We start from the raw sequence: 25249 nt of genomic DNA on the forward strand, positions 1-25249 counted from the left end.
CTGCTCAGCTACACCTGCTCTTTAACATGCTGCCTTCAGATAGTACACTATTTCCAATCTGCTCAGCTCCCCCTGCTCTATAACATTCTGTCTGCAGATAGGACACTATGTACAATCTGCTCAGCTCTTCCTGCTCTATAATATGCTGCCTGCAGATAGAACACTGGGGGTCATTTACTAAGGGCCCGATTTGCGTTTTCCCAACGTGTTACCCGAATATTTCCGATTTGCGCCAATTTTCCCTGAATTGCCCCGGGATTTTGGCGCACGCGATCGGTTTGTGCCGCATCGGCGCTGGCATGCACGCGATGAAAATTGGGGGGCGTGGTCGAACGGTACGGGCTGGAACGGGCGGAAATGCTTTGTTGATGCCAGAGGTCAGAGGAGAATGGGCAGACTGGTTCGAGCTGATAGAAAGGCAACAGTGACTCAAATCGCCACCCGTTACAACCAAGGTAGGCAGAAGGGCATCTCTGAACGCACAGTACGTCGAACTTTGAGGCAGATGGGCTACAGCAGCAGAAGACCACACCGGGTGCCACTCCTTTCAGCTAAGAACAGGAAACTGAGGCTACAATTTGCACAAGCTCATCAAAATTGGACAGTAGAAGATTGGAAAAACGTTGCCTGGTCTGATGAGTCTCGATTTCTGCTGCGACATTCGGATGGTAGGGTCAGAATTTGGCGTCAACAACATGAAAGCATGGATCCATCCTGCCTTGTATCAACGGTTCAGGCTGGTGGTGGTGGTGTCATGGTGTGGGGAATATTTTCTTGGCACTCTTTGGGCCCCTTGGTACCAATTGAGCATCGTTGCAACGCCACAGCCTACCTGAGTATTGTTGCTGACCATGTCCATCCCTTTATGACCACAATGTACCCAACATCTGATGGCTACTTTCAGCAGGATAATGCGCCATGTCATAAAGCTGGAATCATCTCAGACTGGTTTCTTGAACATGACAATGAGGTCACTGTACTCAAATGGCCTCCACAGTCACCAGATCTCAATCCAATAGAGCATCTTTGGGATGTGGTGGAACGGGAGATTCGCATCATGGATGTGCAGCCGACAAATCTGCAGCAACTGTGTGATGCCATCATGTCAATATGGACCAAAATCTCTGAGGAGCTTCCAGCACCTTGTTGTATCTATGCCACGAAGAATTGAGGCAGTTCTGAAGGCAAAAGGGGGTCCAACCCGTTACTAGCATGGTGTACCTAATAAAGTGGCCGGTGAGTGTATGTACAATCTGTTAAACTCTACCTGCTCTATAACATGCTGCCTGCAGATAGGATAATATGTACAGTCTGATCAGCTTCTCCTGCTCTATTACCTGCTGCCCGCATACTTGATACTATGTACAATCTGCTCAGCTTCTCCTGCTCTATTACATGCTGCCTGCAGGTAGGACACTATGTACAATCTGCTCAGCCCCTGCTGCTCAGTAACATGCTGTCTGCAGATAGGACACTATGTACAGTCTGACCAGCTTCTCCTGCTCTATAACATGCTACCTGCAGATAGGACACTATGTACAATCTGTTCACCCCCTAGTGCTCTATAACATGCTGCCTGTAGATAGGACACTTTGTACAATCTGCTCAGCTCCTCCTGCTTTAAAACATGTTACCTGTAAATAAGAGACTATTTGCTCACACTCTCTAAAGTGCATATAAGAGATCTGCTGGCTTAGAAATAATGATGAGCAGACTTTTCCTAAATGCATTACATCGGAGAAAACTCTCTGTATGCAGTTTAACTCAATATAATTAATATTTCATAAAGCTGAAACAGATAATTGATTTCTAGTTGAGCAGCTCCTCCAGGTATCCTGCGTATCCGTCACCCATGGTAAGAGACCAGGTAAATCTGCATAGAAGATACATTGTTCTATAGGAATCATTGAGTCCGGTCATTACAATTTATATAGGAAATTCTATATTTCTGAACATATTATTGACCTGACAACATATTTAGGTTATCCTAATTGTAGGAGTTTATCCAATTTTATATAATGTATTAGATTTGCTGATCAGGACTATAGGAAAGCTGGGTGATGTGTTTTCTTTCTTTTTGTGTGCATTATTTATTAGTTAAATAGACAAAACCTATAGAGGGAGGTAAGAAGAGGTTTGGGAAATATTATACTCACTTTGTCATAGGAAACAGAAGAGAGACTTGATAAATATCATAGAAATCTTGTAAAATCTCTGTCGATGGAGGAAAGCTGAGAATGATACATTGTAAAGATTTATTATATTGTATCTGCCTGGTGAAAACAAATGACAGAAACACATGAAAAAGATGTGATTTTTTTTTTATTCGCCCTCCTGCATCATTTAAGGAAATCCACCAACCACAGAACCAAGTGTTCCCACCACCCACCACCCCCAACCCTCCTGCAATTCTGCTGCAGCCAGAGATCCGGCCATATTGAGTTTACAGTTCTGTCAGAGCTGCACCATCGAGGGAAAATTACATTATATAAATAGATATATTCCAGGACAGCAGCCGGAGACCCCCCTCACCCCTCCCAGGCCATGGGCAGGAGAGAGCGCCCAACACCCCCTGGGCTAAGCTTGGTAACACTGGCACTCAGCCTCCTGGGTAAGTTGTATGGCCAGTTCTGCATGCACAGCTGGGTATACATCTGCCGCAATGCACTTCCACCCTCCACACGCTCCGCTGTAACCCTTTCACTACCCCTGGGGGTAAACGATATCCCATGCATACAGCATAGAAATAAAGACAACAACAAAAAAAACCCAAAAACAATGTAATCACTCAAAAGGATTAAAAAAAAAAAATTAAAAAATTACATTGTATCAGAATAGAACATACAATGTCAGGACAGGGGGCACTGAAATGACTACATATACCATAGGGTGCACCCTAAGTCACCTCTATAGGCTTGACCTCATTGTAAGACTGTATGGTATTATAGGGAGAAGGGAGGGGGGATTAGATGACGAGGGGATTCCGGGGGGGATTAGGATGGAATGATGATACATGGAGGCTGACGGATCATATAGGGGATCCTTGATACAGAGAGTATGACTCTATGGGATTTTATACATATGGGATCAATTTTGATAGGAAGTGGTCATTGGACCGATGTGGATAACAATGAGGATCTATGGTACAAATAAATTGACTGTCAGCTATGTTTTTACCGGACAAGGTCACCAGATTCGTTACAATGTGTCAGTACGTCTAATCAGAAGTGATCAGATGGTGGTTATTATGTATCTCTAATGTGTTCATCACATAACAGAAACAAATGAATAGGACCATGTATGACCATATATATATATATATATATATATATATATATATATATATATATATATATAGAGAGAGAGAGAGAGAGAGATAGGACTACAACTCCCAGAATGCCCCGATAAGATGAAGAAATAAGATTCATTATTAGAACATATGGTTGCAACAATGTATAAAGACTATTCAGCTACCACTCCAGATTTTGTGACACTACCACCCCCAGCAGATGCTGAGAGTTGTAGTTTCCCAACAACAGGTTAAATATTATGGATGGTATCCTAACAATTTCGGAAAACGGGATTACGTGCTAAGTCCCATTACATCAGCATCTGAAATAGACAGCATGCTGCATACCGTAAAACTATTCCACCCCTCCTTCCACCTTAATGCAGCCGCTCCCCCTCCTCCACCCCCTGTTAACTTGACTCAGCAGAGTAGTTATTGATCATGTAATAATGGAGTTACCCTTGCCATTCCGGTGTAAAAGTGGGACTGCAGTACCATAAATCTCCACTAGGGGCCTCTTAACCCCCTCTTCTCCCATCTAGTGTGCAATGTGACCTGCACGGTGCACCAGATGCTGGTCCAGGATATACCCGCAGTGCAGCAACCATAGAGGAGACATTTAGAGGAGGGAGGGAGAGGGGGAAAGACCTGCAAAGGAGAGTAAAAGAGTTATTAGAGAGACATGCGTACAAATACGAGGATGGGAAAAAAAAAAAGTTTGTGTCATCGTTTATGGGAACTTATAAATTAGTCATTGATGCAATTAGTGTAGGATAATGATGTACGGTGTAAATGCTGCAGAATGGAATGAGGATGGAGGATGCTCTGTAAATCCATAACATAACGGAATGCAAAAAACGGTAACTTCTTATACGAGTTTATCATCAGAACCGTCACTATGCACAGTATCTTCTTATCTATACGTCCTGGGGATTATTAGTGTATTACTTCATGTCAATGCTGCACTCCGAAGAACTTAGACCTAACAGTTTGGGATAAAAAAAAACAAAACAAAAGCAAATAAACAACAAAAAATAGAGAGATGAAAAATTCTGCAACTTTATGGTTCAATTCTGCATCATTGTAATGCTATTGGATGGATATTGGATATAACTGGTACTAGAGTGGATTTACTATGATAAATGTGATTTTAAAAAAAAACTTTTTAATCACTTTTTTTTGTCTGACAAGGGGGTGGGCTTATTGGAAAGAGGGAGTGGCTTGATTGATAGGGTGGTGCTCAAGATGGCACGGAATTGAGCCAACATTAAGAATTCTGTCTCAAAAAGAAGTCAAGTAATAAGTGGCACAGACCAATATTGTTTGGAAATACAATAGAATTTCTGGTCAAATTTGTACTTTAAGACGAGGTCTTTGTAATTTCATTGTATCACTTATCTTCTGCCGATCCTGCGGTGCATCTTATAGAATCCAGAGATGCATTCAGGCTTTTCAGACTGCAGAGTAGACATCTCCCATGGTATGGACCTATGGCATGGACAAAGTAATCAAAGTAATTAATCATCTAATTGTTAATTTGCCATCAAATATTTGTTACCACTAATCAAACAAAAACCGATTGAACATTCAATCCTTTGTGAATGGGTGTGAGATTTAAAGGACTACCAGGATGAAGGATTGTAAACCAAGCACACTTACATCAAGGTTTGTGTCCCCTCTTATTATGCCTTTGTTTTTAAGAAAGAAAGGTTATTAAAAGTTACATAAATCAGCATGAGGGGCTCCTGACCCCGGAGCCCCTCAAGCTCATTTGCATAATGTTTAAATAGTTTTTTTTTTTGTACAAACCAGGGAATAAGAAGCTAAAAGTAGAGTGGATCCTGCTAGAGAGGACAGCCACCAGAATGGCAGTGTGCTTGGTTTACAATCCTTCATCCTGGTGGTAGATGACCTTTAAGGTGAAACAAGTTCAGCCCAATTGAACCACATGGGCTTGGGTGTTACAGATGTAATTTCAATGACACATTTGGCTATATGATGTCTTAAACTGGCCTTAAAGATAGTGTATTTTCTTAAAATCTGCATATGTTTATTATTTCTGCCTTCTATAAAGTTTCTGAAAAATTCCCATTTTAATCCATATGCAAATAAGGCAGGTGGTGCACCCTGAGCACTGCTATTCCTCTCCTGGTGAATTAAGTAGGAGATTCTTGTGAGAAGCATGGGGTGACATGATGAGAATGAAGTTACTCAGGCAGGAATAGCAGTTCTCCTGGTGCGATATGATATAACCACTGCACCAACTGCCTCATTAGCATATGGATTACAATGAGAATATCTTGGAAATGGAATAATGGACAAAAATATAAAGTGCATTTCTTTAGAGCATACTGACCACAGATTATAACACTTGGTGGGGGTGGCAGACTGCCTTTCAGAGCTATATACACATACACTTTATATATTTGGCATATTTCCAGTACACACACCATTCTGTATGTAAAGACTTTTAGTTATATCTTCATGCTACTAATGGTTGTATGTGCTCAGTTTGTGCATCCGGGATGGAGATCACTGTACCTGCTGTTGTTTATGCCCTTAATGGCTCCGACATACGACTGCCCTGCAATTTCAACTCATGCTACAAGATGGACACCAAACAGTTCTCCATGAACTGGACGTATCGGGGATGTGAGAACTGTACAGAAGAGACGGTGAGAGATGGTGTGGATCACTGTGAATTTAGTGGCTCATCTGTTTGTAATGCATTTGTGCCAAACCATTGTCCAGCAGTTTGTCATCTCTGTGTCAGTCCGTTACGCATCAGGATCCATCTGTGACCACCTTAAACGTCTGTCCACCATCTACACGGCCATTCACATGGTTTCTGATTCACTTCTAGAAATGTAAGGTTCATGATATAAGAAAAGTTGCAGCTATTTTGCCAGATTCAGAGATAAGCTTAGTAGTAGCCACATGGACCATAGCTACAAATGACTTCTATGGGAGAGTGTTGTGGGCATGCTCTGTGACCCGTGAAAAGGTCATTGTGCAGGGAGGTGAGCTGTGACCATCACCTATTGTGAATGGTGGATCCTGTGTTATCTAACTCTAGCTGTTACCTATTATCGTTATCCTGTCTATGCTAATGGCTGCTTGGTGATCTCAACAGAGGTAGAAGTATTAGGATTTTGTTATAGTCAGTGGCCAGAGAGAAAGCTAGAGGATTTCAGAATTATTTTATAATACAAAGTAACATCAAAACTGAGAGAAATTGTAAAAACAAATCAAAACCAAAATCAGACCTCTAATAACCCTGGGGGGGGGGGTCTGATACAGCTGCATTGCAGTATATTGTGAATATACTTCTATTATTGGAGGCCTGAAATAATAGTAAAAAAAAAAGTAAAATAAAAAAAAATCAAAAATTTAATTTCCCTAGAACACAAAAAAAAAGCTACCCCTGCATTTCAAAATGCTCGATCCATCCAAACTTAAAAAAAAAAAAAAATTCTTGGGTGCTGTGAAGGGGATAGAGAAAGAGGGGTGTTAAAAACGGAAATCCAAAATGTAACAGGGCCTGGTAAGGAAGTGGTTTTAAGATGTATGGCCACCTTAAGAGACTAGTAACAAAATTATTTCTCCATTCAGCTAAAATTGTTCTTTTAACTCTTTTACTCATGGCAAAGACAACAAAAAAGTTTTTAGGATCATAATCTGTTGCCATTTTCAATCTCAGATCTGAAGGGTAGAGACTAGCTGCTATCATGTCTCCCATACACTGCACACAGAAAGTAGTGGAAAATTACAACAGTGAGCTAAGTACAGCTATTGGGACAAAACAATAAGTCTGTCAATAGCTACAAAAGGAAATCTGTGTGATTATTCCTCTCTTCTTCCCCTAGATGCACGCCTCCTCTGTGATAACCACGCCCATATGAGTGGTGGGAGGGGCATACAGATGTCCCAGGCAAACCTCCACTGATGTGGGAGTGGTTATCACTGGGGACGTGCCAAGCCCCTCCAACCACTGATATGTGAGTGGTTATCACAGATGGGGTGTGCATATAGTAACGACACACTCCTCTTGTGGGCTATAAACCAACTTTACCAGAATAAGTATAATATGGGTGACCCTTCTTTACTTACTTTGGTGAATTTTGTTGTCAGTAGCTAACCCATTTAATGGTAATTTTAGTATTATATATATGCTAATTAGGCTTTCTATGGGGGAAAACAGCTGACTGTAATAATCAAAAAATAATCAAATTGATTGCTCAGGAATGGTCATGGATAGGGAGAAAATTTCAACTACCGTATTTTTCGGACTATATGGTGCACCGGATTATAAGGCGCACCATCAATAAATGCCTGCTAACACGTCTAGGTTCATATATAAGGCACACCAGAGTATAAGGTGCACCTGATTATAAGGATGAATGACCAGCAGGTGGCAGACCTGTGCACAGTTCAAGGCAGCTGTTGTCTGTAAGTACGGTTCATATATAAGGCGCACTGGACTATAATCACCTTTAATTTCTGGGAAAATCAAAGAATATTTTGTGCGCCTTATAGTCCGAAAAATACAGTATTCCAAAGTTAGTGGAAAAGGGCCTATTAAATAATGTAATTTCATAGTTTCATAGTTTATACGGTTGAAAAAAGACACTTGTCCATCAAGTTCAACCAAGGAAGGGAAGGGATTGGATGAGGAAGGGATTTAGGGGAAACAATTCTATATAACATAACCATCAATGTTATTTAGGTGTAAAAAGGCATTTAGACCCTTCTTGAAGCTCTCTACTGTCCCTGCTGTGACCAGCGCCTGAGGCAGGCTATTCCACAGATTGACCGTTCTCATAGAAAAAACTGCCAGGGTGGTGCAGGGTTTTCTGAAGGGAACCTGTCAAAGTGATTTGGGACACTAAACCACACACAGGTCCTTATGAATCAGTTGTTTAGTGTCCCAAATCCCCCAGTATGATTTTTTAACCATTCTGTTTGAATAAAAAACTTTATACTCACCTCAGCTCCTCGATCCCTCGGCGCCTGCAAGTGAAGCTGGTGTGTAACACCTTGGAATCACTGCACAAGCCATGTTGGAATGGCGGATGCACACTACAGATGGGATACTCCTAATGTGAGTCCTTGGGGGTTATTTATCATTAGACCAGCTCCCTGGAACATTCTATGTCTATTTTTGGAGCTCCAGTGCTCATCAGATCCATTAAGGCAGCTTGGTCCTTTAATAAATGTTCTTATGGTTTATTTTCTGTCTGGGATTATTTTTTGAAAAAGTCCCAAAAAAGTCTCAAAATGCATAAAAAGTCTCAGCACATGGACCAGCAGGGGACTGAAGTGACTACGAGACCCTCTTACATGACCCTCTTCCAATTGGAAAAAAATTTGGATTCAAATACAAATGGGTCCATAAAATATAAGCTAATATATAATACGTTGCTCCCCTTAGCAGAAAAATGCTGCGGACATAGACTGTGATGAAGAATTAAAATGCTACTGGCCCTTTAATCAGTCCAGTAATTTCCTCTGCACGGAGCAGACACATGACAGAAGATGCCGCTGGTCACATGTCCACATCACATGTCCTGTACCCGACTGAGCAGGTCATGTGATGATCACTATGTTTGGCTGTAGTAGGTTGGTTGCAGGGCATCCAGTATGGCCGGTGTTGTGGGGAAGTCATCACGGTGAGGTAATGTGCAGTGATGGCAGTTACATATCATTACTATGGTAACAGAGCAGGACAGTCTGTTACATCATCACTGGGAACAGTGCATGAGAGGGAGGAGGAGTTACTGAGAACTAAAAGATCATGGGATTTGTAGTTTCCAGTTGCGGCCATCTTGGTGATAACTCCGCATACTTTAGAGAGGCCATAACATTTTGTAAATCATAAAATCAAACTATTTAAGCTCCATTTTGTGACTAATGACATTGAGTTTTGTTATATTCATTTATTTATAGCATCATGGGTTTTTGTATTAGACGTTCATATTCCCAGAATACCCCTTTAAGTTGCTATTTCTTATTGCTTCATTCCAATAGCAATCTTGTGCGCACTCTCAATATGGAGAGTGGAGTAAGCTGTGACCAGATATGTCCGAAACACAACATGCCAATTTCTATCTCATAATATAGGAGAATTTGGCTAAAACATCCATATTTTGTAAATTTGCCTTGAAGATCGGAAGGTTTCCTCAGAAAATTCATGTTAAAAGCTGGTTCTACACTTTTGATATCTTTTAGCCAAACACAAGGCCAACTCCCCTTAGGAGAGAAACAAAAGATTGGGTATTGGAAATCCAAATGCCTAACATCTATCTACCTCAAAATCTGTTGATGGAGGTTTGGGACAACCTTAATAACTGTATTTTAGATGGATGACCAATACTATTGTAAATGGTTGGTTCCGCTAATAATCTACCAATAACTGCAGATCCCCGGTAGTATATGGCTTATGGGGTTAAATATTTGTAATGATATCCCCCCCCCCCCCCCCTCCAACCAGCACCTGTAAATAATAGAAAATTATTATTAAGCTTATAAAAAAAAAAATCAAATCTTGAACAAAAAGAAATGTTTTCTTATTATAGGAAAGCAAACGCTAATGGAAGTCGAACAATTTTTTTTAGTCACTAGAACCCACCACGCTATTGAAAGTGGGCTTCGAGGTCCCACCGCGAGTGTAGAAAAGTGTGGGAAGGTGTGAAATAAGAACATAGCGTGAAGCCAAAATGCAGAAAAGAAACAACGTGTACTGGATTAGTCAGTTAACAAGCCCTGGATATAAGTGCATAGGCCTGAACACCGGGGGAAGAAACACGTAGCGCTACACGTGAAAATAAAGCTTGTGGGAGAAATCTCCTCCTCAGGGAATAGGGACAAAAGGTGCTAGGAGGCGGATGTGGGAAAGGATGCCAACCAGGGATTACATAGAAGACTTCAGGAAAATTCAAGAAAAATAAAAACAGAATAGAAATATGAAGCACAGAACTTTCTGGCTTTTACACTTGACCATAGTATTATTCCTGCTTTGCTATGCACATGGATGTCTATTCAATGAACAGAGATGAATAAACTGCTTTCAGAAACTTCTATCTCCACTGAGAAAAAAGGGATGGGTTGGGGAACTTCAGAAATGATCAGTCAATGTGAAGTCAGTAAAGTTTTTTTCCATTTTGTATCGACAAGGTGAATCAGTGTAGTCGATGAAAATACAGTCAGGTTACGTACAAGATAGGGTCTGTAGGTTTGTTCTTAAGTTGAATTTGTATGTAAGTCATAACTGTATATTTTATCATTGTAATCCCAGCCAAATTTTTTTTTTGGTCTCTGTGACAATTGGATTTTAAAAATGTTGGATTGTCACCAGAACCAGGATTATCAATAAAATTTCATTACAGACACCTGTGATAACTGTTATAGCTGATTATTGTAGCCTAGGACTAAAGTAGAGAAAAGTACCAATTACCAGAGGTCCGTTTGTAACTAGGGGTCGTCTGTAAGTCGGGTGTTCTTAAGTAGGGGATCGCCTGTATAGAGAAAAATTCTTTTGACAACATAAATCATAAAAAGAAAAATAACTACTCTCATAATAATAATATAATAATAATAATTCTTTATTTATATAGCGCACACAGATTACGCAGCACTGCACAGAGCATGTCAAATTGGTCCAAAAAAACTTCTCACAGGGATCGGATCAGTACCCTGTCCCCAAGCACAAATCTGCTGAATTCTAATCATCAGTAGTGCAAATATCTTTCATGTGACCAAGAGGTAAAACAGACTCTAAAACAAAAACTTAATACAGACCCCCAATAGAGGTGTAGTTCCTAAAATTATTGTAAGTCCCAAAGTAAATGCAGGCCAACCAGACTGCAACCTAAAATACAAACTTAGACCATCTCCCATAATAAAGAGATGCATCAAACCAGACAGTAAGATAAACGAAAATCTCAGGCCAGACCCTGGAATAAATACATCCATTAAGCAAGAACCGTGATACAGACCCAACACCAGTCTCCGGAATTGATACAGACCTCAATTCAGACTATAGACCCCACACCAGACTCCAAAATTGATACAGACCTCAAACCAGAATCCACTATAAATATAGACCCCACACCAGAATCCAGAATTTATACAGACCTCAAACCAAACTCGACTGTAAATACAGACCCCACAGCAGACTCCAGAATTGATACAGACCTCAAACCAAACTCAAATGTAAATACCGACCCCACACCAGACTCCAGAATTGATACAGACCTCAAACCAAACTCCACCATAAATACAGACATCACACCAGACTCCAGAATTGATATAGACCTCAAACCAAACTCGAAAGTAAATACAGACCCCACACCAGACTCCAGAATTGCTACAGACCTCAAACCAGACTCCACTATAAATACAGACCCCAGACTAGACTCCAGAATAAACACAGACTCTAATCCAAACTCTAGAATCAAATAATCTCTTTATAAATACAGACTCCAGGCCCCTGTATAAAAATACACACACAGGTCAGTCTCAGAAATACAGAAATACACAGCTCAAAACCAACTCTTAAAAATAAGTACAGATTCCAGAACAGACCCAAAAATTAATAGACCCCAGACTTCATACCACCCTTATTCCATACCCCAGAATAAACATAGACCTAAGATCTGAACAGATAGCAGAAAATATACAGACTCACTACGTAAAGAAAGGCTCAAACCCTCAAAATGAGCCCAGCCGGTGCCTTATATACATGAAGACTTAGGGTTTTTAGACCGTTTTCAAGCATGCATTTTCAGACCGTTAAAAACCGCATCTGTTTTGTCCGTTTTTCCCAATTATCTTAATTAAGAAAATTGGGAAAAAAGGACAAAAACTTAAAAACGGATGCGTTTTCAAAATTTTCAAAAATTCAGAACTAAGCACATTCTTACTCTTAGACTGCTTGATAAATCTTCCTCAGTATGTTGTATTGCAGTTTAGCTCCATTGAAGTGAATGGTAGGGATCTGCAATACCAGATGCAGCCTGTAATCAGGTGTGGCGCTGTCTCTATAAAATCTAATTCACAACAGCTGCATATCACTGCCCATTGACCTGTAAGCAGAACTTTTCCCCAGCTACATAGTTATATGTAGGATTGCTATAGGGAATGCAGCAGGTACAGTACTTGGTGAGTGTAAGCCCTTCATAGTCTGTGCCAGTATATGACGATAGAACCTCCTTCCTGCTCTATGCAGAACTGTGGAGGTTGTAGAAATGTTTACAAGTCTTAATGGATCAATTGGTAATTGGTAAACACGGTCAGCGTTCTCTCTCCTGGTTTTTATATTGCGGTTTGTATTTCCGGAATTGATTTACTGCAGATTATTCTAGATCTGTTCTTCTCCACCGCACAGAATTACAGACCGAAACATAGAGACTGGTAAGTTCTGAAACTTCATTGCAGGACAATCGGTACATGATCCAATGTGATCCAATGTGATCCAATGTTCTGCAGGCAGGATGTTATAGAGCAGGAGAAGCTGAGCAGATTGTACATACAATCCTATCTGCTGGAAGCATGTTATAGAGCAGGAGGAGCTGAGCAGATTGTACATAGTGTCCTATCTGCAGGCAGCATGTTATAGAGCAGGAGGCGCTGAGCAGATTGTACATAGTGTCCTATCTGCAGGCAGCATGTTATAGAGCAGGAGGCGCTGAGCAGATTGTACATAGTGTCCTATCTGCAGGCAGCATGTTATAGAGCAGGAGGAGCTGAGCAGATTGTACATAGTGTCCTATCTGCAGGCAGCATGTTATAGAGCAGGAGGAGCTGAGCAGATTGTATATAGTTTCCCATCTGCAGGCAGCATGTTATAGAGCAGGAGGTGCTGAGCAGATTGTACATAGTGTCCTACCTGTAGGCAGCATGTTATAGAGCAGGAGGCGCTGAGCAGATTGTACACAGTGTCCTATTTGCAGGCAGCACGTTATAGATTAGGAGGAGGTGAGCAGATTGTACATAGTGTCCGGTATACAGGCGGCATGTTATATAGCAGGTGGAGCCGAGCAGATTGTACATAGTGTCCTATCCGCAGGCAGCATGTTATAGAGCAGGAGGCGCGGAGCATTTTTCACTTCAGATTCCACTTAGTGTTTCATCTACAGTTATCATGTTATAAAGCATTGCTATAAAGTATATTGCTATACAACATGCATACACTACATACCTTATAGTCCTTTTGTACAATTTCTATACAAATGTCTTAAATATAGTGCCACACGGGGCCGATATAATGCAATTTTTTGTGTCTCCCTTGTCACTTATCTCTGCAGGAATGTCTGTCCTTTTACAATATTACCATTTTGACTATAGGATTTGACTTTCCTCTGTTTCTGCACCTACAGTTTATCCAGTACGATAAGAAAATCATCAACCAGCGTCTCGAGCGTTTTCAAAACCGCATAGAATTTACAGGAAATCCCATTAAAAATGATCTGGCGGTGACAATCCATGACGTCCAGTTGACGGATGAAGGAGAATATCATTGTTATGTGTTAAACCCTCCAGACCGTCATAAGGGCACCGGCAAAATCCGCTTAGAGGTCCTTACAGAAGGTACTACATGGGCATCAATGTAATAGTGTTATGAGGATCCTTCCATTACCCATTTTTCACATCTTGTCAATAGAAGACATTAAAAAAATCAAGAAGGAACATGCACAGAACCAAATTTTTTTACTTTATCTTTATAAATATGTACATTTTTACCACATTCTGTCCCATACAATTAAACTGAGACTATAAAGTAATATTAAAAGTAATATCTCAGGATTTCTTCTTTTTCCTCCTTATTCCTTCTCATTGGGGCACATTTATTTACCCGGTCCTGTCGCGATCCCCGATGTGCGTTGTCCGATGAGGATGAACTCCGGCGCGATTCACTAAGATCATGCACCCGATATCCTGCATGTGTCGCTCCCCGCTCAGGTCCGCCGGAGTTCACCTTCTTCTTCCCGGTGTATGTGAGTGCTTGTCTTGCGACACAATTTGAATTTTAAATCCCGCGCTCAGCCCGGATTGGTCGGGTTGTCCAATAGCCATGCCCCCTGATTTGTGTCGCATGAAAGTTGGAGCGATTGCGCCAAAATCTGATTGCGTGCACCAAAAAACTCTGTTAAATGTGGCGCAAATCGGAAATAGCCCAACGGAAATGCGGAGAGCTGTAAGACAACTGACTGCAGCAGGAGCCCCCCCCCACCCCCCCCTGTCCAGTCTTAAGTAGGACAAAAATATTTTAAACACCCTGATACATTATCATATTATACACTTTCTCACTCAAGTTAACTGAGTTCTACTTGACTTAATGTTGCAAGCTTAGTAACTATTCTGAAGTAAGGACTAAAAATGTCCAGTCTAGTTGGAACCATGCCGTGGAATAGCTCTCTAGATATTAGATACTAATGTACGGAAAGTGGTACTGTTAGATGAGAGTAGCATATCAATGAGCACAATTGTCTAAAAAAACACATCACATTTGTAATATCTCTTGTGGTTCTAAAATTATCAACACAAAAAAGTTGCAACAACAACCAGGAACGTTTCCTGTAATGCACAGCTACGTGACGTGTTTCCATGTTGTTGAACACAGAGCTGAATGCTCTGGGATGAATGGTAGTGAACCCGCATTGATCTGCCATATGGTCAGCTTTTCAATGGAAAAACCTGCCCTCATAGTGTCTTTAAAGATGGCAGACATGTTACCAGCCATAACCTAAAGATAGGCCCCTCACCCATTATTCGCTGGTTATAGACAAGGCGCTCCATGTGCAGACGTCTTCTTTAAAATAGGCACTTAACTTTGGAAGTGTAGGTTGCCCTTAGTAATTCTTCAGATTTCAGCACAGTATTACTTCATATAGCTATAAATGTTAAAATGTAAGAATTTAAAGAATCTAATCAAAAAGTGTTTCGAATTTTGTGTGGTACTATATAAAATAAAAGAAGATTTTCAACTATATGAAGTTATCCTGCTCCAAAAATTGCTAAAAGGAATTACCAAGGACAACCTCCATTACTTGCTGGGGAATCCAGATACATAATTTTCCCTTTGCTTTCTGAAATAATATAGTCCAGGGACTTTTAAATCCTCCTGTGCCTCATATCTATACATACAGTATAATTGTATATACCCTGTGTATACTGCTCTGGTAACGTTTTACCTTTGTCTTCTTCACCCAGTTCCTCCAGAAAGAGACTCCACGGTTGCAGTTTTGGTTGGGGCATCGGTTGGCGGCTTCCTGGCGGTTGTCATTCTTTGCCTCGTCATCCTGAAATGTGTCAGAAGGAAAAAAATGCAAAACCTTAACTCAGAGGATCAGAAAACCGAAGAAGAAGTGAAGACTGACGGAGAGGGCAACCCTGAAGGAGAACTGAAAGTATGTGAACAATGAGGGAGAGATGGGAGAGGGTGAGTAAGGTGGGGAGTAGTTGGGGACGGGAAGCTGGCAGAGCACGCGCTTCGGGCACAAGGGGGTGAGCACAAGTCATGGCCTCTAGCGGGTCGGCGCCAGCACTGGGCATACTTGGGCAAGTGACAGGGCCCAGAGTTGCTGGGGGGGGGGCCACAAAAGGCTGTTCATAAGTTATACAAGTGGTTGAGGGGGGCTGTATCTAATGAATCCATAGGGTATAAGGGGAGCTTATATAAAATAACCATGAGGAGGCTGTTTGGTATAATAAATTAGAGAATATTATAGGAAACAGGAAACTGTTTTAATTTCTGATATTTTAATGCCGCCATGTGAGTTCACTACAAAGGGGTCCATGGAGGCTCTGTCACCCAGGGGCCTACTGAAACCTGAAGCCGACCCTGCCCTCTAGGATAGGTTTAGCATGTTGTGCTGAGATTTAGCAAGACCTTCTAATCCATATTTGTCCAAAATTGAGCTATTAAAGTTATTCCCATAATTGTTGGTCTATAGAATATGTCTCCAAAATGTGGGATCTAATCCTCGTACACACATAGACATTACCTCTCAATTCATAGCAATGGTACGGTATAAGAAATATTGCAGTTTGGGTGTTTCATCTATTTGATGTACAGAAGACTATTACTTGGGAAATTTCCACTCCACAGATAAATATAAGACATGTAACCCTAAGCCTCTATCTGCAAATCCGCCAAAAGAAAAAATCATTAGAAATCTTTTGCTTCGGACACAAGTGTCCTTCAGAACATGCAGAGCCGGGGTTCGTATTGCTCGGCTCCTGGAGTACAATACGTCTCCAGAGGGAATGAGGTTTCCATCTTACTAACCCACAGGAAAATATGTTACCAAATACAAGGACAAGGACTGTGCAATCCAGATATACCAGGGGAATGCGGGAAGGTGCTTCCCATATACATAGATTATTGCTTTGTATGTTGTGTTGACTAATGGTAATCACCGGATATAAAACAACCCTATGGAAACAATGACATAATATAGGGCATAAAGGGACATAGCTGGACTAAAAGTATATGGCAATAAAAGCGGACCAGTGTCTTACCTCTACTACCAAGACAGGTTACTAAGTACAGATCAGACACTTTGTATAAATTACTCTACTGCTACCATTACTACTGCTATAACATGTTGCATACAGATAGGACACTATGTACAATGGGGGAGATTTATCATTAAGTTTCTGAGGTAAAACTGTTCTAGTTGCCCATGGAAACCAATCAGAGCTCAGCTTTAATTTTATAAACAGCTGTGGGAAAATGAAAGCTGTGGTGTGATTGGTTGCCATGGTCAACTAGAACAGTTCTGCTCTGAGAAACTGATGATAAATCTCCCCCAATGTGTTTACCTCTTCCTGCTCTATAACATGCTGCCTGCAGATAGGTCACTATGTTCAGTCTGCTCAGCTCCTCCTGCTCTATAACATGCTGCCTGCAGATAGGACACTATGTACAATCTGCTCAGCTCCTCCTGCTCTATAACATGCTGCCTGCAGATAGGACACTGGGGCAGATTTATCAAGTGTCTGAAAGTCAGAATATTTCAAGTTGCCCGTGGCAACCAATCACAGCTCTCCTTTAAAATATTCATGAGCACTGATAAAATGAAAGCTGACCTGTGATTGGTTGCCATGGGCAACTGGAAATATTTTGACTTTCAGACACTTGATAAATCTCCCCTCCACTATGTTTAATCTGCTCAACTGATCTTGCTCTATAACATTCTGCCTGCAGATAGGTCACTATGTTATCTGCTCAGCTCATCCTGTTCTATAATGTGCTGCCTGCAGATAGGACACTATGTACAATCTGCTCAGCTCATCCTGCTCTACAATGTGTTGCCTGCAGATAGGACAGTATGTACAATCTGCTCAGCTCATCCTGCTCTATAACATGCTTCCTGCAGATAGGACACTATGTACAATCTGCTCATCCCTTCCTGCTGTATAACATGCTGCCTGCAGGTAGGACAATATGTATAATCTGGTGATAAAGGTTAGTAAAGGAGAGAAAATAATTAACCAAGAAAGGAAGCTAATTAAAGACTTATGAAGCCCAGGTCCATCTCTAGCCATGATAAATACAAGATACATTCAGAATAATGGTAGAAAATGAAACATGTAGGATAAACTAGACAACAAAATTTAGATATACAAATATCATATAAACTAATATTGTTACAAACAAATATTGTTGTCGCTATAGCCATAGTAATTATAGTCATAGCTTCCTCTGTGCCTGCCCTGGGACCGTGTGACATAGTTGCCAAGATATGAATAACATTTCCTGGGACTCTGCTGCTGGGTAGAGCTGAAAACATCATGAGCAGCGCTACCAGCATAGACCTGGGATTAATGCACTTATATATAATGTATCACCCTTCATATAGAATATATTTGTACATCACATATACATTTTACGTTATACTGTGATAATATTAATTTGAAGTGCTGGGTAAGCGTGAATAAGCTCATAAATGAAGAATAAAGAATAACACATTTTTACATATGACAAGATTCAGTTTCTTTGTTAAGTTACATTGCACACAGACAAGTCTCTCTCCCACACACTAAAAAACAGTATGTAGGACATTATACAGCAGTAATGAACATCATAGCTGTAAATCCAGCACTTGGTCAGTAAATTAAACACATAGTAGAAGCAGCAGGATGGAGGACATTATAAAGCATTACAATTATGAGAATCAAATGGCATAAAGAGTAGTATTATCTAGTGATTGGGTTAATCAGGTAACATAGTTAAACACATAAAAAGCAGCAGCATGGAGGACATTATAAAGCAGCACAATGATTTAAAGCAACAGTATTTAGAGCAGTATTAATTAGTAATTCTGTGAATCCAGCACTGGGTAACATAGTTAAACACATAAGAAGCAGCAGCATAGATGATATTATTGAGCAGTACAAAGTACAATTACTCAAAGCAACACTATATAGAGCAGCATTAATTAGGGATTCCTTAAATCCAGCACTGAGTAACATAGTTAAGCACATAAGAAGCAGCACAGTGCAGTACATTATTAGGCAGTAAAATTACTCAAATCATTAGTACATAGAGCAGTATTACTTAGTGAATCTGTAAGTCCAACACTCAGACACATAGTTAAACACATAAGAAGCAGCAGCATGCAGGACATTATTAAGCAGTACAGTAAATCAAAGCAACATTATATAAAGCAGCATTAATTTGTGATTCTGTAAACCCAGCTCTGAGAAACATCGTTAAAAATATTAAAAACAGCTACATCATTGAGGAATATACTAGTTATATTCAGAAATATACAGTTATTCAGAAATTCATAAAATATTAACAAGAATCGGCAGCAGAAGCATGGAAGACATTATTAGCGGTATACTTTATGGACAGCACGGTGGCTTAGTGGTTAACCTTACAGCCTTGCAGCGCTGGGGACCTGAGTTCAAGTCCCAGGGTCAACATCTGCAAAGATTTTGTATGTTCTCTCTGTGTTTGCGTGGGTTTCCTCCGGGTCTTCCGGTTTCCTCTTACACTCCAAAACTTACTGGTAGGTTGATTAGATTGTGAGCCCCGTTGAAGACAGGGAGTGATCTAGTAAGCTCTGTGCAGCGCTGCGTAATCTGTGTGCGCTATATACAGCAAATAAAGGAATTATTATTATAGCAGAGTACCGTAAGTGTCTCACTCTGTTTCTTGCTTCCTCCGCTCTTTCCTCCTCCTCTACAATCTCTATAGACTTCTACAGATTGTAACCTGATCCCTCTGTGATCTGATAATCTGTTCCCTACTTACCTGCTATTAACGCTATAGAAATTCAACATGACACCATTGGTGCCTTTTATAAACCACCATTGGTTGTCCCATCTAGAGTAAGAAATGTATCTTAGATTACTATATACAGTATTAGTATATAGTATATGTAGTTCCGGGTGAACGTATGGCTTCTGTTGGGGGTTAGAGGAGTAGGTTTTAAAATATTCTACCATGTATTTTTCCTAATGTTCTTTTCTACTTGTTTCTTTCCATGTTTCCCCAGGCAGCCATCCCTGAGGTCCTATGACCTGCCTCATACATGTATAGATTCAAGGGGATTCCAAGGAGAAGGAGTCGGCATTGACCCTAGAACACGTTACCAATTCTCTGATATTCATTTTGAGCATTTCTCAGCTGGCGGGCATGAAGATTATGTGTATAATCCCAGCAGACTGTGCGAACCCTTCTCCTGTGTATGATCCTGACCTGGTACTGAAGGAAACATCTGGGCATCTTCAGTCTGGAGACACACGTTCCCCTGTGTGTGATCCTCATAGACCTCATGTGATTGTCGAGTGTGTCGGGTTCCGGGGCTCTAAACCGATCCTGTAGACTGTTTTATGGAAGTGAATGAATCACAGAGAATGAAGGTCTTCTTTTATACACGGATCACTCACAGAATGAAGGGATGTTTTTGGGCACTGCATAGAATCTGTCATGTTGTATAGATGCTTCCCATTGCTCCCCATCACACAATGCCGTAGTATCTAATCTCATTGTCTAGACATGTCTGACATGGATAATTCCAAAATGGTTGTCCTTCTCTTGGATGTCATTGTGTTAGGAATGGTACAGACTGCCATGTTTTGTATATATATATAATGTCATACTGCTTATACAATGCATCCTGTGGATCAGGACCCCAAGTTACATGGTTTCTGAGACCTACAAATCCCCTGACACTACTATGCCACCAAGCTGGTTCCCTTACTGTCTTTGTGGTACATTGTTGTAAACCTAGAGACATTACGCAAAGCTATAGGGTTCCAATCTACATTATGTACCAGGCATTATCATATTAAAATATGGGGATGTTTGGACGGCTGCCCGGGGCCCATGGCCAGACAAACCAAAACAGAGACAGGGTTGTCCAACCCAGAAATTCATATTCATTTGTTGCAGCTCCTGACACAAATGTGTACAAGAGTCCATACAGGACATTTGAAGGTCCTCCAAAGGTCCTCAGGCTGGCATCAGGACCACTCCTTTCCCAAGAAGCTTGGTTCTCGATATGTTGGCAGTAAATGTCAAAACATTATAAAAAAAATCAGACCAGTGGGGGCCCACAATTTTTATACAGTACATTCTTAATTCATCTCTGGACCAGGCCCTCAGTGATAAGGTAACATTTTAGTATGTGGATACAACTACAGGAACAGTATATGGACTCCCATCCATATCTTATCATTAAATTCCTTAGCTCAGACATTTCCATACAATCTTATAAACACTGGCCTCAGTTGCCATGTGCAGTACATCCCATTACTGTTGAGGCCAATGGATATACAACTCGTCGCTCATTCAGTAATATCAGCAAAGACCACCAGGGACCCCTAGAGTTGCAGCAGTTGCGGCATTGAGGGCCTTATAAACCCTTAGAATCACTGGCCTCAGCGTCCATGTGCAATACATCCCATTACCGTTGAGACCAATGGATGTACAACTCCTCACTAATTCAGTAATATCTGCAAAGACCACCAGGGACCCCCAGAGTTGTGGCAATAAAGCGGCAGGGGATTTAAAAGGTTTTTTTAAAAAATAGCATTTTATGCCATTACTTTGCATAAGCCAATTCTTTCTGATTTTGGATAAACCCCTTCTAATTTTCCTACCTAACCAAAAATGGGAAATAACACAATAATGGGTCCAGTTTGAAAACTACAAACATAACCAGTTAAACACTGCCAGAACCAAATGTATTGGGCAAGAATATTTTGTAAATTTATAAACTCTTCCCACTATTCCTTTCTATGATACTTGGCAGGGTACAGAACTATCCATAGCATTAATTCGGTAGGTTCTTATCAGTTTTATAGGAAACGTATTGACGTACAGGATTACCTGCTCAGCACTGCCAATACACTGCCAATTGCATCAATATAGGTATTTTATCTCCCATTATTATAGCAATGTTATCTCTCGAGTCATTCAATTTCTTGGCTGGTGTTGTGCCAAGCCAATAAAGACCAGACTTTCCCGAGTCCTAAGCGATGACACTAAGCGGGAAAGACGGAGCGGCTGTGACAGCCCCCAATTCATTCAGTGTGATAACAGACTGGCCGTATCACTTCTCAGTAATGTAACAGTGTTTAACAGCAACACAGTCATCGCTTCTGTACTGCATGTAGACCACCAGCACACGTAAAGACCCTACTCTGCAAGATCCGTAACTATAGTGAATAGATGTCAAAGTTAAAACTCAGTAACAACACATGAGATTTAAAGGGAACCCTTCAGAAGGAAACCCCAGTGCAATCTGCCTGAGGCATGTTATAGAGCAGCAAGAGCTGAGCAGATTGCACATAGTTTCCTATTTGCAGGCAGCATGTAATAGAGCAGGAGGAGCTGAGCAGATTGTACATTGTTTCCTATTTGCAGACAGCATCTTATAGAGGAGAGGCTGAGCGGATTATTCAATGTATCCTACCTGCAGGCGGCATGTTATAGAACAGGAGGATTGAAGAGATTGTACATAGTGTCCTATCTGCAGGCAGCATGTTATAGAGCAGGAGGAGCTGAGCAGATTGTACATAGTGTCCTATCAGCAGGCAGCATGTTATAGAACAGGAGGATTGAAGAGATTGTACATAGTGTCCTATCTGCAGGCAGCATGTTACAGAGCAGGAAGAGCTGAGCAGATTGTACATAATTTCCTATAGACAGGCAGCATGTTATAGAGCAGGAGCTGAGCAGATTGTACATAGTGTTCTATCTGCAGGTAGCATGTTGTAGAACAAAAGGAGCTAAAGAAGTACATAGGGTCCTATCTGCAAGAAGTGCTGAGCAAATTGTAATTAGCGTCCTGTCTGTTAGCATGATATAGAGCAGGTGGGACTAAACAGATTTTATATAGAGTCCTATCTAAAGGCAGCATGTTATAGAGCAGGATGAACTGAGAAGATTGTATACCATATTATTTCCGCATGTGGCATGTTATAGAGCAGCAGCAGGTTGATATATGGTTTTGTGAGAAGAGATTGAGTGTAACTTGTTATCCATCCATATAACCTCTGACTATTTCTCAGTCTAGTGAGTAGTCAAGAGCTCAGACTATGAATCACTGCCAATCACTGAGTTAGAACGTCCATCCCTGAATCTGCTCATATTCTGCTGGTACATATCATGCTGCCTGCTGATGGGTTCCCTCTGAGTTGAAGCCATTACACACAGCAGAAGGGTCTCCCTCCTAATTGCATTTCTGTGTTTATGGGTCCTGCATGTCTAGATTAGGGAGTAAAGCAAACATGCACTGTATATTCATTATAAGGCCACTGTGGCTGCTATCAGGGGTGTAACTAGGAGAGGCTGGGACCCATAGTAGACTTCTGAATGGGACCCCCTTCCCCCTACGCTAAACAGTCTTCTTATCTCACATTTATGTCCCAGTAACTGCAGACCACATTGGGGAAGAAGACGGAAGGAAGCTAGAGACGAGAGATTCTTAGTCCTGCCGTCCCCTCCCCGACGTTTCTTATCTTAGTTTCCCAGTGTGTAATGTAGAAGATTTCACTGTTATATACATTATGATGTACAATTTGCAGCATAATATGTATATAATGGTGGAAATTTTCCATTCTTTAGTGTATCAGGTCGGATGCTGGGGCCCCCTGACACCGCGCGCCCCATAGCAGCCGCTATGTCTGCTAATGCTGTAGTTACTCCCCTGGCAGCTATAATACAGGACACAGAGTAAAGACATTAGCTTTATATTCCAGGTTAGTCAGGTTCTGCGCTGTTTGATACAGTTCTCAGCTATTATTCACTTTGTCCTTCATTACTTCAGGGATTATTAAAATTAGGAAAACTAATGTTGTGCTTCTCTGTGTGGTATCTTTACGTACATCCCAACACTCATTGAAAAGTTTTTGGATATATTAAACAGGTGTAAATGCACTACCTTCTTGTTCAATGAGGTCCAACTGCTGTGACACCAAAACATACATTAACATTAAGTGGTCATACACTGTTCATTTTTCTCCTATGCAAGGTATAGAAAGAGCTGAAGAGTCCAGTAGAGGGTCTTAAGCCATAGGCCCTTAATGGAGCAATACTTATGCCAACTCTCCGAAAATATTGTCAAAATAGGCTGCCCTAACATTACATTACACTACTGACAATAGATGATGTCACATCTTGTCTCCCCCCATCCTGTACATTGTCCTCTATATAGATAACACTGACCCATCATTACATCACTACTGACAATAGATGATGTCACAGCTTATCTCCTCCCCCTCCCTGTATAATGACCTCTATATATATAACACTGACCCATCATTACATCACTACTGACAATAGATGATGTCACAGCTTATCTCCTCCTCCTCCCTGTACAATGACCTCTATATAGATAACACTGACCCATCATTACATCACTACTGACAATAGATGATGTCACAGCTTATCTCCTCCTCCTCCCTGTACAATGACCTCTATATAGATAACACTGACCCATCATTACATCACTACTGACAATAGATGATGTCACAGCTTATCTCCTCCCCCTCCCTGTACAATGACCTCTATACAGATAACACTGACCTATCATTACATCCCTACTGACAATACATGATGTCACAGCTTATCTCCTCCCCCTCCCTGTACAATGACCTCTATACAGATAACACTGACCCATCATTACATCACTACTGACAATAGATGATGTCACAGCTTATCCCATCCCCCTCCCTGTACAATGACCTCTAGATAGATAACACTGACTCATCATTACATCACTACTGACAATAGATGATGTCACAGCTTATCTCCTTCCCTCCCTGTACAATGACCACTATATCGATAACACTGACCCATCATTACATCACTACTGACTATAGATGATGTCACAGCTTATATCCTCCTCTTCCCTGTACAATGACCTCTATATAGATACCACTGACCCATCATTACATCACTACTGACTATAGATGATGTCACAGCTTATCTCCTCCCCCTCCCTGTACAATGACCTCTATACAGATAACACTGACCCATCATTACATCAGTACAGACAATAGATGATGTCACAGCTTATCTCCTCCCCTCCCTGTACAATGACCTCTATATAGATAACACTGACCCATCATTACATCACTACTAACAATAGATGATGTCACAGCTTATCTCCTCCCCCTCCCTGTATAATTACCTCTATATAGATAACACTGACCCATCATTACATCAGTACAGACAATAGATGATGTCATAGCTTATCTCCTCCCCCTCCTGTACAATGACCACTATATAGATAACACTGACCCATCATTACATCACTACTGACAATAGATGATGTTACAGCTTATCTCCTCCTCCCTGTACAATGACCTCTATATAGATAACACTGACCCATCATTACATCAGTACAGACAATAGATGATGTCATAGCTTATCTCCTCCCCCTCCTGTACAATGGCCACTATATAGATAACACTGACCCATCATTACATCACTACTGA

General features: G+C 40.9%; 1 protein-coding gene and 1 long non-coding RNA gene across 4 annotated transcripts in view; one reads left to right on the forward strand and one right to left on the reverse strand.

The window, feature by feature from the left end:
* Positions 1-1016: 1016 nt before the first annotated feature.
* The window catches only part of LOC140134897 (uncharacterized), a 38384-nt gene continuing 14151 nt past the window's right edge, over positions 1017-25249 (reverse strand). The window contains exons 2-6 of one of the 2 annotated variants that reach the window (XR_011856422.1): positions 15481-15588; positions 4075-4777; positions 3749-3937; positions 2157-2231; positions 1017-1873 (exon numbers count right to left, since the gene is read on the reverse strand). This is a non-coding gene — a long non-coding RNA (uncharacterized lncRNA). Of the gene's footprint in view, positions 1874-2156; positions 2232-3748; positions 4778-15480; positions 15589-25249 lie in introns of both variants that reach the window. The other variant, XR_011856421.1, reaches the window with a different exon arrangement.
* SCN2B (sodium voltage-gated channel beta subunit 2) lies at positions 2398-23602 on the forward strand. 2 transcript variants are annotated; one of them, XM_072155695.1, is made up of 5 exons: positions 2398-2611; positions 5801-5964; positions 13666-13876; positions 15500-15728; positions 19798-23602. In XM_072155695.1, exons 1-4 carry the CDS (start codon positions 2545-2547, stop codon positions 15709-15711), a joined length of 654 nt encoding a protein of 217 aa, XP_072011796.1. In that variant the 5' UTR covers positions 2398-2544; the 3' UTR covers positions 15712-15728; positions 19798-23602. The 2 variants fall into 2 exon arrangements, with proteins under 2 accessions (XP_072011796.1, XP_072011795.1); XM_072155694.1 differs by having other exon boundaries at positions 2399-2611; positions 15500-15696.

The sequence above is a fragment of the Engystomops pustulosus genome, chromosome 6 (genome assembly GCF_040894005.1).
Source record: "Engystomops pustulosus chromosome 6, aEngPut4.maternal, whole genome shotgun sequence".
NCBI classification, from domain to species: Eukaryota; Metazoa; Chordata; class Amphibia; order Anura; family Leptodactylidae; genus Engystomops; species Engystomops pustulosus.